General features: G+C 38.4%; 1 protein-coding gene and 1 long non-coding RNA gene across 3 annotated transcripts in view; one reads left to right on the top strand and one right to left on the bottom strand.

The window, feature by feature from the left end:
- The window catches only part of LOC111269422 (uncharacterized), a 21498-nt gene extending 6991 nt beyond the window's left edge, over positions 1-14507 (top strand). Inside the window, exons 1-4 of one of the 2 annotated variants that reach the window (XM_022849002.2) lie at positions 622-865; positions 6528-6722; positions 11873-11993; positions 12908-14507. In XM_022849002.2, coding sequence (XP_022704737.1) covers positions 828-865; positions 6528-6722; positions 11873-11993; positions 12908-13189 — 636 coding nt within the window. In that variant the 5' untranslated portion in view covers positions 622-827 and the 3' untranslated portion in view covers positions 13190-14507. Of the gene's footprint in view, positions 1-621; positions 866-6527; positions 6723-11872; positions 11994-12907 lie in introns of those variants that run through there. The other variant, XM_022849000.2, reaches the window with a different exon arrangement.
- LOC111269423 (uncharacterized) lies at positions 6564-7671 on the bottom strand. The gene is made up of 3 exons (XR_002685760.2): positions 7390-7671; positions 7191-7283; positions 6564-6699 (listed from the first exon to the last, which is right to left on the bottom strand). It is a non-coding gene; the product is annotated as an uncharacterized LOC111269423 (long non-coding RNA).
- Positions 14508-15038: the final 531 nt, after the last annotated feature.

Genomic DNA, 15038 nt, shown 5'->3' with positions numbered 1-15038 from the left:
GTTAGAAAGAAAGCTAGCGCGCTTTCCTTTTTCGCTTGCTCTCCACTTATCGTTTTAAATCGCTTCTCCTGCTCCAATAGCGTGGGCAGAACATCTCAAATTTGCGCGCTTTGAATGAAAAAATACGCATTTTCGCCACTTTATTATGCATTGTGTACAGACCCCCTTGCTACCAAAACCGCCTGGGGTATTTTCTTAGGTATACTGATGATAAGAGCTCAATAGTGGTTTGCCAAACATGTGACCTAGCGGCTACTCTTGCTCTAATTAACCATCTGCGTTTGACGACGACCAGAGCATTTGTCGGTCGATAAACAACTTGGGAATTGGCCGATAGGCTGGAGCCATGATCGTCATTAATTACCTCAAGTTCTCTGGGTTACAAAAACTTACTTACCTTATGAGAAGTATGGTGTATGCGTCCGGGAATCGTAATGAATGGCTTTAGAAGAGAAGCCAAGACCCAGTGTCCAACAAGATTTCTAGCGAACAAAAAGTTATGTTTTGCATTTAGTATGACTGTGAGGGCCTGATCTTCCGGAAATTACTAAGCAGACGGTAGACTGGCATACTTATTTTATTAAGTTACATCGAGCCAATTGGACGATTAAAGAGAAATGACTTGAGAACCGAGATTAGGTGCCACACGTGACAAAAATCATTAAGATTGCCCTCGTGGGCTTCAAATGGGGGGTTTTGTTGCACCCTCCATATTCTCTGGAGACTACGTCGATGGGTTCTCACCTTTTCCGTTCTTTGGAGAACCACCTTCATAACATTACCTTCGACGCAGATCAAAGACTCAAAACTTCGAGATAAAACTCGTTATGTTCTGGCAAGACGGCACGCATCATTTACTGAAAAGGTGAGTAACAATAAAGGGGGTATTTGATATGATAAGCTATTACCACAAGAACAAATAAACGTATTCTATTCAGTAAAAAAAGCGTAAACCTTTCTTTTCAACCTGATATATAGCTATATATATATTCGACAGTAACAAAATAGTATGAACTGGTGAACCATCTTGCTGGATGGTCGTACAAAGGCTTATAAAACATGCAGACGAACTTCTTACTTTATGGTTCTCATTTCTAAACATTATGACACGACGTCCTTTTCACTTGACACAAGGTTCAGAGCACAAACAAAGGTTAAGTTATTGTCGCCAATGATGCGCAATATCGTTACCTACTTCGATCCATGTGGCATAGTTGATAAACGATATCAATGTATCGCATTATTTCTCTGTAAATTATATACGTAAGTCTTACTTCAACGATACTCGCAAATACGTTTTATCACCGATGCAGATATCCAGCTCATCGCCTTATCAATTATTTCCCCTAAAACCCCACTGAATTTGTTTTACTTCTACCGCTAAGAGGGGGTCTTTTTGCTGCTCTTATATTTATTCTCTTTTTATTTCCACAAATGGTGAATTCAGACTATTTAAATCATATCACCTATATCATGTAATATACAGATGTAAACCTATGGTAGAGTGAAGAACATCTAATTTCCGTAATGCTTTTATAATGAGATTAGAAAGAACACAAGCGTCGAACGGTAATAGTGTAGTTCAAATATATCATACATCTAAGATGTTGAAGTAGATCATCTCGTTTCCGTACGCATTAGTTTATCTCATCACAATGATGTTGTCCAAACAAAAACAGAAGGGTGCTTTCATAAACTCCCCTTGGAGCATCGTGTTTACAAACTAAAAGTACTCGTTTTGTTTCAATTGCCACAGACGTTTTGCCCAATCATTTTATACACATACTGTATCATAACAGGTTTCCGTTAGCCAAAACAGTACAATATTGACATCAAGTCACGCATAGAATGGAAGCATTCGTCACTATAAAGGAACACTCTCCTCTCTATTGACTAATTATTGATTTATTTACAGGCGCAGATTCGGCACTCTGAAACGACACAATACAATGATTATGACGCTGCCTTCCCAATAAAGAATTTCATATATTGCAAATAAGCCACTCCAGGAATCCCTTAGGCTGAACTTCGTGGCTCTAGGCATACTTCCGGTAAACAAGAAGAAATATATGCTTGTGATGAACGTAAACATACATATTGCTCAGAAATCAACACAGCAGGAGGGTTAGCGAATCTGTATGACGCTAAATTGAAATGGGGTTTGCCAACGTGTCCTGAAACCTCCTAAAATACTATAAAGCAATTAGCATGGCGTTTGAAACCTATGCTTCACTATGAAGCTTATGTTCGCCACTTTTTTTCGGAAAAGTTGGTTTGACTGTAGTGGATCAACTGAGCTCCTATTATGGCATGATCCGGCGGTTCTTCCCGAACGCCCATTTAGCTTTCTATGTTATTTGACTCCTGTTGCTGTAAAACTGCATGCATATGAGGTTAGACTTCATTGTGCCATTTTTAATATTGTGTCTAGGTGACAACCCATATGTACATATACGTATTCTAACTTTACACTACCGTTAAAGTCCATTTTAGACAGCCACTCCCAGCATAAGTCAAAGTGTGTTTATGTTTTACTCTTAGTATTGTTTTCGTCGTCCGCGGTCTCTTTCGGAAATCTGACTTTCTGTAGTGTATAAATGTACGGCTCGAATTTTTACATCCGCTACAACCGCTAAGCATCGCCTCACGTATTTCTCAAATTAGCAGGCTTTCTAAAATATCTAAAGCTACCCAATCCATCCATAGCTAGGATGAGAAAAACGTGTTCCTTGTAGCTTCGCTTGATGCCGTAAATGCGTCTAGCATTGTATCGCATGGTGTCTCCATAGAAGTAATATATTGCAGTATGATTTTTCGCCTGTCGTTTTACAATGAATCAAGTCTTATTAGAAGAATCCTTTTTTTAATTGACAGCTGGGCTCCTAAATGCGAACCGTTATGACAAAAACAAATGTTACACTGAACACATCCGTATAGGTTAAGAGTGTAGTTCCTGTCGACGATATTTACGGAATATAATTACCATTCAGTGCGACTACATCTTCAACTCAGGAAAATATCCGTTCTTTAACTCGCAAATAAATTTATAATAATAACCGTGCATATGATAGTTGTATGGACGGAAAATTCCGGTGGAATTAAATATTGGACTGATAATAAGCTCAAGGTTACGAAAACTTAGGAATCGCCCAAAATGTACAAAAGGTGCAAAAAGGCCAACTATCGAAATTTATCTAAATGACTCATTTAGCAAGTGATATCTGCATTTAAAACTTCATTTTTTTAAGACCCAGATGTATTAAAAATAACTTTTCGGAACGTTTTGATGAATTCCCAAGCCTATCGGGTTTTCGATCGAAACTTGCCCAAGTTATTCAGAAAACGCTTGACAATTGGCAGCAACCTAGACCGCTAAATTCGGGGAAAGTTTACAATCTTGGTGCGGGTTCGTTCCGCGTCAACGCATTCGATGATCAGCTGGCTTTTGATTAGCGTGATAGTGCTGTTTTGTTCCATAGAGGACTGCCTTTTCTTTGATGCCGCAAATAATGAGTATTCCCATCTCGAAATCTATCTTATATGTAAAAGTCCTACTTTTCTACGTCTAATCCAGCAAAAGTATGCTGTATTTCGTTTGCTTCGAAAATGAACCGGCTTATATTATACCTAGCAATAGTTACAATCGGCCATGCTATATATGTTTTTTTTACTCGCTAATGTTTCATAGCACGCCGAGCAGCTTAGTCAACCTAGGCCGAACAGTCGTTAGGCTGGGCGCATCAGCAAGGTTTCTTAGCTTGATACTTGAATAAAGACTGGACCTACGCTAGTCACTTGCTTAACTTACGCTTGAGGTTCCAGACTTGCATGTTTTGCCTTCTGATTGAGGGTTTTTGCAAATACGTACTTCTATGGTCCTAGTCTTGAACCTATGGTTGCCTTCGTTATGTCTTGAAGTAAAACATTCTCCAATCACTGTATTGTATTATATCACAACTATTGGATCAAGAACTCCAGCGTAATGTCATTTAGAATATTATTGAATTACTAAGCTTTACTTCAGCGCAAGTTTTTTCGTCGGCTATGGCATTTTTACAGATCCAAGTTCAACGAACAAATAAACAGAATAGAATCTAACTTCAATCGCTGCAATTTTCTCTCAGAAGCGACTACAGGATGTTGCAACAGATGATCAACTGAATGCAGAAATTTTATACGTAGCGAATTTTCTAAACAAAGAAAATTGTCACGTTTGGCTCTTCACCATCTTCCATTAGTTGTATCAAAAATCACAAGGTACTGCAGTTAAAATCATGCCGACTTGTATGTTACCTGCAAATACGATGTAACTGTTCGTTACTTCATACCGATGTGAGCTTTGGGCTTCTGTGTGTGAAAATGGCTATATGATCTACATATCTATGCACACATAAGATTTTGGTAGCAGTAAGGAAAGATTGCTCTTCATTTATATATACTCGTGTTCGTATCTTGGGGTGGCAACTCCCTCAGATGATCGCCGAAAATAAATATGATGGGAATGCGGAGCGACTAAGTGGGTTTCGTCTACGGGTCTTCGGGTTTTTCAGACGTTTGGTCCATTTACAACCAAAATGAAATTAATGCTGTCAAACTACCGTTACATAGTATAGCACCAAAAACAATAGGCGTATAAGGAATTAGCGATGGAATTGATATGAGCAATAGGGTACACGTTGGCTTGAGGTTGCCAGTAGTTCTCAGTCGGGACACAATCAAAAAGAAACGTAAGGGCTACTAATTTGCAGAATGCACGTTGGGTAATTTACATGAAAGACGAGATAATGTCGTGTAATAATGCCTTGGAAGAGCTGGAACATTCCTACTAGCTATACGGATCGCTCCTTCATCCTTTCTTTTCAATATCAACGCCGCAGAAACATTGACGAGCCGCTGGTGACTTGTTATGAGGGGTAAATTGTTATGGTGTCTTGTCAAAGGAACTTTTAAAGCAGATTCTAAGGGTTCTATTCATTACATCTAAATGAAATGTTACGTTCAATATTGTCCCTTTAATCTAAGGAAATTAAATTAAGCATTGACTATTTTGCCCCGTCGATTCAATTTACCCTTAACTTATCGACTTCTACTTCCTTTTTATCTATTTAAGTCTGTTTCCGCAACATTTATTTTTAAATGGTAAAAGCTAAAAAAAGGTACTGTCCTATTACGATAACGTTCTTTCTTTTGAATCTTTTTGAGAAACATATACTTTTGCAACTATTTCTCTAGACGCCTATGACTCGTTTCTGCTAAGCAAGACGATTCTCGTTCAGCTGGCAACAGCGAAGATATACTTGTGATCTATTTTTATGGATGTCATCAGGTGTCTTATCGTGAGTGGCAATACATCGGTCAGGATAATTTTTGATGTTGCTATGCCTTTTGACTGTTTTGATCACGACATGTTTATCAGTATCACATGGGATTTTTTAAACGGTGATTCTGTTTTCTAGTTCATTCCACGAGAGCAGCTACGACCCGCATCCCTTGACGAGAAGTCCGACTAAGGGTATACTTCTGAACCCAGTCGTCTTTCTGACATATATTAATCTTCTACTTGGGGCTGGTAATAGTTTCTCCTGTCATTACTGCCCGACCAGGTATCGATAAATCTTCGTTTGAATGGCAGCATATGTTCTACAGAATAATTTCCTGTATGGCATCAAGTCATCAATCAAAAACGTTTCGGTCAAGAATTTGTCATCTGTCTGCTTGACATATCCCTGATCCATAAAATTAAACTCTATTGTAGTATTTCGAGGAATGCATCCCAAGCAAGAAGTCTACTTATCAGATATCTCTGTTAAATCGTCATATGTATTTTTACGCAGATTGTATAAGGGTGAAGAAGGTTTAAGAAGACCGTGTACAGATTAGGGATCTTTTAGGTCTAGAAAGGATGGTTTATTGCAAATTCTGAATGACATGTATTAATTCCAACGGCATGCCCCTTTCGCCTTATTGGGCCTGTCTATTTATATTTGGTAAGTCAATACAAAACAAAACAAACATGACAAGCTAGTGACTCTCTACAAGGGTAAAATGTTTATCACATTGGGCATTAACGTCGCGTGTTAACGTCAGTATCAACAGCTCACAGCCAACTTGTTGCACAATTGTCTAATAAAGTATATTTAGAGTTTATTAATAATTAGTTGGTTGGTTTAGTAATTTTTATATGCTAGTAAAATGACTATAAGTGAGTTTTATAATAATGTTAAGTTTGAATATGATGCCTAAGCATCTTCATGTTCGAACACAGTTTGTCTAACAGAATAGCACACGGTCTAGATAGATTTATCACTCTACGTATATCGAGAGTTTGTCATTGATTTTTTACGATCTCATGAGCCATTTGCACGAACGAGCACAATGTATGTTACTTACGTAAGTTGTCCTCTTAAGGGCGACAAGATGCTGCGGCGCAACGGCTCAACAATGCACGCTTGGAAAAACATGTTAAATTTATTCTCATAAGCCAAATAAATCAAGTTTCAATCTGTTTGGACTGGTTTTTATTACAGCTACCAATCTGAGACGATTGAATTGGGCACCGATGGCGGTACTCATATGGTGTCACCAGCCTTTCTCCTCAAAGGGAGAGCAACAGCGGCGCGACTTCCCCTGGACCGATTGTTCCTTCCAATGGCTGTTGTCGATGTATCACATCATGTCGTAAGAGATCCGAACTATCAGCTGCGCATCGTCGACATAAAAAGGTAATATTTTAATGTAATGTGCACCTTATATAGTAAATAGGTAAAAAAACATCGATCTATATAATTATTGTAAATAAAAAAACTCTGAGGGCTCGGTTTATTGGAAATTTGGTTCTACAAAAAGTACACACTTTCCGTGAATTACCCGATGTGAATATTTATCCTAACAAAAATTTAGATATAAACAATAGATCATAGAGGAGGTTAAGAACAGTTATATGGAAAAAATCAAGTACCTCATAGAATGAACGGGACACTATTTCTTTCATTGCACATGTTACAAATTAGGATTATGTAAGGTGAGCATTAGTTAACCCGATGAAGACTTTATGAGCTATAAAAAATTATGAGTCTGATTATTTTGTTAAAGAAAATTCAGAATGAGAATATTGCTAGATGTGTTAGTTGTAAAGTACGACAGTTTAACAGAAATTTAAAAAGATTTTGGGGTAAACGAAAAAAACCAACCTGCCGTCAACAACGCTTTCAGACGGGCCAATAGATCGCCAACCTTTGCTTCAGTTGATACATACTTCAATATACGTACAATATACATCAAATCTGAAAGGGATACGGGCGCATTAATGTGTAATAAAAATAAGATCCCGTATTATTCAAGCAATATTTTTTAAAATAAGTACGGTATATATTATAGGTTCTTATATACCGCTGAGTCTCCTCGTCCTTCTGCTCCGCGTTGCCAATTACTATGCCAGGACTTGAAATTACGAACTTATTATAAATCAGAACTCGTTCTTATCGCAAAATGACGAGATATTTTCTGGAAAATATCTCGTCATTTGGCATATTCAAGTGTGCTTTGGATAATTTGGCCCCTTGGCAATTCATTTTAATTGATTTCCTACTTTAATCATCTGATTAGGCTGTTGCTATTAGTATTTATTTCCTTTTACTGTTCCGGTAACGAAAGCCATTTAATAATACCTATTTTAGGTACGTATGCAGAGGCCTACCTCTACCTAAGTTGTTTTTTAGATCAGAAGTTTAATGCAGTTCTAGATTAATCCGTATATCTAGCCACCTAAAAATTCCATAGCGTGGCGCAAGTAGCGAGCATCGCCAGCCATACAATGGGAACGGTTCTTTCGTTCTTCAAGAAGCCATCTATGAAACCTTTTAACTTAGGTATAAAGCATTAATGGTCAGCGCCAATTTGAATATGACGGCCATATCAACTTAATATGTAAATGAATGGACGAAGTACAGTACACAACAATCGTATTCAAAGCCGATTTACAACCGGCAATGTTAACTAAACACATAAAAAAGGCGGCAACGTCTGCTAGGATAGCTGTGGCGCCACCATCGATGGCGACTGCTCGACTAGTAAACTTCTCGTGTGTTTAAAAATCAATAGCTTTTCCTGCCTATCATAAACTACTGAAAACACCCTTAAACTGGATATTTTATTAAAAACAAAAAAAAAAAAACATTTCGCGTAGCTTGACGATGCTCCAGTAATTAAACTATTTAAGATTATTGAATGCAGATGCCGAAGCTTTTTCTGCGCAACGATACAGATTCGTATTAGCACATATGCATCTGTGCTCATTGGCTAATATATTTGAAAATGAAGACAAGATCAGCTAGGATGTGAAATGTGCTTATGAATCGGATTCGTTCTTCGGTTGGCCACCCTGAAATTGAATGACCGAGCTCCATCGACTTCGTAGTATGTTCCATTTAGGTAGTCTGGCAGGCAGTAGCAGGCTGAAGTTGGTAAGAAGTTCGCATATTATGACTGCAAATACTATAAAGTTCCCCTAATGATTATACCAAGATTCGCATAGGAAAATGGGAGGAGGGTTTCTGATAACAGGCCTGGAAGTGAGATGAGCTCGAGTTTTAACGTGTTCCTAAGGTAGAATCAGAATTTTAGGTCGGTATAAATGTAGACAGCAGATCAATCACGGGCGATTCTAGATTTTCGCTCTAGGTACCTACTTAAATCGCTCTTACAGGTCCAGTCATGTTTATAAACCCTAATTTTGTGATGCGACTTTTCAAACTCTGTTTGGCGCGGAACATCGGTCGACTAAAGTACCTAATCAACTGTATTAGTGTTTATATTTCTATTGTTAACTTGGATTCGGTGTTAAATTTTTAAAGGCACATTGAAGTGTAAAATCACGCGTATTCTGCATAATTATAACATTATGATGACAGCTTTCCTAAATAAGCAACGGGGAAGAAGTCGTGCAGAACCATTCAATGACTTGATGAGGACATACTATTTTTGTCAATGTAAAACTACTGTATCAGTTTTAAACCCCGCAGTTAATGTCAGTTCCTTCAAGCGTATTTTTTCGAACAGCAAGAGAAATTTTTTAACGACTAAGGGAAATTCATTCAAACTCATTAGTATGAACAAGTCTTGAAAAACGTTTCAATTTGTATAATCAATATCAAGGTCTATCTTTCAGCACCTCCAGGGCGATTAAAGGTTACTTTAGCGTAATTTGAAAATATAGAAGAGATCAAAGGCAATGACAATAAGAGTTTGAATGGCGGTTGACGACCGACTTCTGTTCATTTGTTTTGTCCCTATAGTCTATGATGGACTTTTTCACCGTAGCTTCTCCTCGGCGGCACGTTTAAATGCTGATGACTTAGCCAAGCGCCTCCAATACAATATAGATTAAATATGAGTTATCAGTTTCACTGCGAAGAAGCTGTCTCACTGCGTAAGAAAGCTTACGCTTAAAATTCAGTTATGTATATTTCCTAAATTTAGGATCAACAGCATATTTTGAGCTATGCCCGACAAATGGTATAGGTAATACCTTCGAAGACTGCATTAGGCCATCTATCCAGGTGCCACTTATGATCAGCATTCTTCCCTAAATTTTGTTCCTGTCGAAGGCTGTTACTTACTTATGGGCTCGCCTAATCTAACGCAGTTTGACGTGCAAGTGGGGCAGTACACTTAATGAATTAGAGGTTATGGATTGTCGATATAATGTGCATTTATATATACTGTCTGCGCACACTTAGCTTGGGTCAGCTTCCTCTATTGTTTATAATTTCGAATGTTTTTCAATGAAATAAGTTATATTGACTTTTAGCTTTTGTGATGTTTTAGTCAGCCTTCCAACCAACACATACACAAACAAGTCAGTTTTTCGTCACAAACATATCTGGACTCGTATATATCAGTTAGATGCTGCAAACACATCTAATTCTCCAGATTGCGCTTTAAGAAGTACATCTAACTTCCCTTTTTTCTGTGTTTTGTTGTAGAAAAACTGATGAAACTGGACGGTACCTTCACTCGATAAAATATTTTAATATATCGCGGAGAGCGGAAATTGTAGAAACACGAATTAACGAAACGGGCCGTTTGCATAGCAGTCGATAAGCAGTGCAATGCTGATTACAAATACTAGTTAGAATATGATATTATTTCAACATATATATTTGGTTGCCCCAAGCTATTTAGTTAAAAAAAGTAGATTTACTTCTAATCTAGCAGGCGGAAATTGATAGATATTTATATCAAGTTATTTACTGTATACGACTGTAAGCAGACGGAATGTAGTAAAAAAATAATAAAAATTTCTGCTTCCCACAGGTGAGAGCGCTACCGGAAGATGCGCAAAAGACGGTGTAAATACTTTTTTTCGTCCGTTAATGATATACGGTCTAGGAGTTATTCGTATTTTTCAACTTGAACTTTGAACAATTTACCTGACAATTTTCCTGAAAACATTGTCCCGCATTCAGGAAGCAACATGTTCACCGTAAGGTTGCTTGGGACGCAGGCACCGAGATAGAGCAGCAGCAGCAGCAGCGTTAGCATCATCTCTACCCCGTCACGATCCCAAAAAGTTCTCCTTGTTCCACAATTTGCAGAAATTCTCTCTATAGATGTGCACAGTAGATACCAATATGACCTACTGGAACAGGCGGCAAGTCTCAGATAATCCAATAATGCTAGACTTTAATATAAGAAGAGGGCGAGTACACAACAGGCCTATGTTACCCAATCGAATAAGACTAGACAGATTCTTATGGGCAAACTATTAATGAGTGCGAGCTGCTAACGGATGGAGCTTGCAAGTGAGGTACGTACACGCCCAGAATAGTTGCCATACTGCTTTGACCATAGACAGACACAGCTGATGGTGTTTGCTTCATACCTCCCTTAGCCACTAAGCATCTATGCGTGCGCCCACCGCCTACTCTCCGCGTTCTTTGTGCACTTGAACGACGTAACAGCAATGACGATCGTATCGTGCGCCTCGTCTGCGCACGCAATAAAACCTAGCGGGCGATATTTGACGTTGCATGAAACGAAAAATACCTCCGGTTCCATTTATGCACATTTTTTCTGCCCACATGCACACGGCACAGATAACAAGTTTGAATAGTGACAAAGCATTAGCCAAAGGTGCCTTGCATTTCTTAGTCGGAATGGTTCTTTGCGTTTCCCCTCTCACACTGTACTTATTTTATGGCGACAAGAGTGCAGGGCCAATTTGAGTATTAGCAAAATACAGAGGCGATTGCATTTGCTTTTCCTTTCATAGAGTAAAATGAGCGATCTCTTTATCCCTGTGATAGAGATCATTCTCCCGAATTGGAACTTGGTGTCCTATCGTGAGAACGTGTGCCTAGAGACGTTCGCGACAGATCTAGTAAGCTTCCCTTTTCCATCTGCAGAAAATTGTTGCAAGATAATAAATGATGTAGTCTATGGATAAGGTAATTCGCATTGCATAAGTTAACTATGGATGATTCACAATACAAGGTAACAATTAAACAGTAACTTTAATAGGGAAGCGATAAGTTAACTGATAAAAGTATGAGTTTGGCGTTATTATGCGATAAACTATTGTCGATCCCGAATTTGTTATTTTCACCTATTCGTTAATCGCATCATTTTAAGGATCTATATTGTCACCGTTTTAGCGCTTTTATCGTGGCTGGACATCCAATTATGGCTATCTCTTTTACCGAAAGTAACATCGCAATCTATGTAGTAGTAAAAGGTAAGCTTTTACAGGCTTCGCTTCATATCGAAAACTAATATACCGCGCTCATCTACAGCTTTGCGCATCTTTTGGAAAAAGACAGTAATCAAATTAAGCAGGAATAACTTCTATTTACCTGTTTTTTTGCACTTTCAGATGGGAAGACATGCATGGCAAACTACCCCAGGGCGGTCTTCTAATGGTCAACACTGGCTGGAGCAAAAGGTTCTGGGGAGATGCTTCAAAATATTTTGGAACGGATAAAAACTATCGAAAAGTATGTAATCGCGTATTTATGTTTACCTGGTATACGAATTAAAATTTAGCTCAATAATTTTGTTGCCCTTAAGTGTTTACGGGGACGAAAAACTTGAAAGTAAGTACCAGTGGTGCGGATATGTTGCAGTATCTATAGAAAAAAACCTATTAAATATTACCATATTAATAAATATCGACAAGCACGCAGACCAGTTCTGTGCTTAGTCGTTTAGGTGCTCTAGATCGGGTGCGTCAAAGTGTTGGGGATATTGAGAGGTCATATCACAGTTTAGTGGCAAATAATACGTTAGAATTTTGCAAGGGAGATGCTGCAGGAACAGAAATTACGTGAACTGTAACTACGTAAGAAGATCTTTACACCGATAGCATACCTACTGAGAGATCCAAAAAAACTTCAAAGCGCTAAAATATGCAGCAATTGAATTAGTTGTAATATGAAAAAGTACCAGTTACTTTTTAACGTTATCATCGCGTACTATGCTACTAAGCGTTTTAGTCAATTAAATTTCGTTGGAAATTTTATATAAACAATGTTGTAGTTTGTGTATAGGCAGATTTTTCAAGACAACGTATTCATTTCATAACAGCTGGATGAGATTTCATTCATAAAATCACAAGATAGGTAGACTTGCAGGTAACTTTACGCCTTTAGTTTCACTGATCGGATGAAAAAAGTCGGCCTTTTGCCAACAGTTGCTTTCCTATAATGTTACAGCGGGGTAACGAAGTCAATGGTACATGCATAAACAATTTGAACTAGTGTAGTACAACGATTGTAAATGTCTCCACAGTTGTTTTCGCCACTCATAATTCTGCAGGTATATCCAGCGCTTCCAAACCATTCCGCATTTAGACATTTACGATATTGTCGTTCACCGTGATTTGTAAGACTTTTCTGTTCATTCATAACAGGGTAAAAGCATGAACTACCCGGGCATTCATCCCGAAGCTGCGCAGTGGCTCGTTAGTCAGCGGCGTCTATTTGCAGTAGGAATCGACACTCCAGCAGTGGATCACGGCCTTTCTAGAAAGTATGAGTCACAACAGATTCTCCTATCTGCGAACGTCTACCTGATTAACAACGTTGATCACGTATGGGCGCTACCTCCAGCGGGAGCGACAGCATTCGTTTTCCCTATGAAGATCAAACAAGCAGCCGTTGTCCCTATACGTCTCATGGCACTGAGCCCTTGACTCGTGACCTTACGCTTCGCTCGCTTGACGTCAACACTAATGGAACTGAACGTACATTGTGTTCACTATGGCACTATTAACATGCACAGTCCATTGCACAGAGTAACAATGCACAGATTTCATAAATTATTTCGATTGTTATCGAATTATCTATTTCGGAGTTTAACTAGTTTGTCAGAAATGCACTTTTATTATTACGCTTTGATACGGATCCTAAACATGCTAAACTTAAGCTTTCCTAAGTTGAATGCTCACCCCTTGCACACATAAACGATCAGTTTGCCGTGCTTACGTTATTGCTAGACATATATTTCTCTGTATTTAATCTATTTCTATTGGTATATTTCTTGGTGTGCGATAACGCCGAAATTTCGTGTCAGTTAGAGTAAGGGAATTTCAAAGATGACGTTTGCACTATTTTTTATCTCATCGTCGCCCAAGGTCTTCTTGTTGGAGTCGGCCAGGGCTCAGAATTAACTAACCGATGACCCAGGACAATAAGCGGCTGACGCTGAGGATTTTTCAAGGAAGCCTCGTGCAAGCCTTGACACACACTTGATTATTGTATGGCCATATTCAAAGTATATTGAAGTTGGTTTTTCGACTCCAACGCTATATAAACCGCAACAAGAATTTTAGTACGTTTTTGAATCTGGATTTAATTCTAATTTTCCCCGTAATGAAAGCTAAAGATCAAGTCGTGGAGACTGTAAATGTCTTCAGTAAGATTTCCTCCTTCGGACAAGGAGACTATTATGAAACGATAATCAATTCATTTCAGTACGCGGCACCGACTTCTCTTAAATGAATACAGTTTTCGACTGAGACACACTATAAACTACCATATAGCTAAATTTAACGCATCTTAAAATCGAGTTAAATTGGAGAAATTGCAAATGGCCCCGAAGATATTCAATTATAGACATCCATGAAAGTTACACTTACTCCAAGAAACACCTATCCATAGCCGTGTGTTTTGGAACGGCTTGTTTCGGCAACGATTGGCAGTATGCTTCATATTTGCTTATGGACACGCATATAAAATGGATGGGTTTAATTACAGAAAGCTATTTGTGACAGCAACCAAATAGCGCTTGTACGTGTCAAATAATGGATCTTCTTAGATTGAATAGTGGATAACGTTTCAAGCGGGAGTGCAACGAACCCCCAAAAAAGAGCAGTATGCTCGACTTAACATGCAACAATCAGAATCTGAATGAAAAATACCTACATTTATCTACTATACCTTGTGTCGACTCGTAAAGAAGCTTTAAAAAGCATCAATGTACCAAACTGTCAATAAAATTCGTTATCTCGATTTTCCCAGTTATCTTCTTCTTCACCTAAATACTCGCTTCATTCTCATAAGGAGCTTCCTCGACGATTCTAAATAGTCACCTCCAATCATTACATAGTCCAATCCTACAACAGTTTTCGATAATTTCTTCTTTGACCAGGATTTTCAAGATTTTCATCTTTTTTTTTTTACAAGAAACCGTGTTTTCGGTAGCTCTTCACTATGATACTGTGTGCATTCATGCATTGCGGGTATCGTCTTTTTGCTGGTCAGCGATTTTTGGCTTCCAGAAATTGGTTCGCGCAAGCGTCCGACCCTGAACGGCCTGAGATAGACCATTTAGATAAGCAAAACCAAAGCAGCTCCTTAAAATCGGCCAGCCGGCTATTGTTGTAGGACAAGTTGATCACAATCATTCCCCAAAAGCGCATTCAATAGGGCAGAATGTGATTTTTTCGCAATATTTATGTATTAAATTTGTTAAAAACGGGCGCGAGAAGAACAGAGCTTGAATCGTCTTCCTGTACCAGTAACGCAATATCATTACAACGC

This window comes from Varroa jacobsoni, unplaced genomic scaffold (assembly GCF_002532875.2).
Source record: "Varroa jacobsoni isolate VJ856 unplaced genomic scaffold, vjacob_1.0 scaffold_1385, whole genome shotgun sequence".
Lineage (NCBI taxonomy): Eukaryota > Metazoa > Arthropoda > Arachnida > Mesostigmata > Varroidae > Varroa > Varroa jacobsoni.
This window is presented reverse-complemented; position numbering and strand designations above follow the sequence as displayed.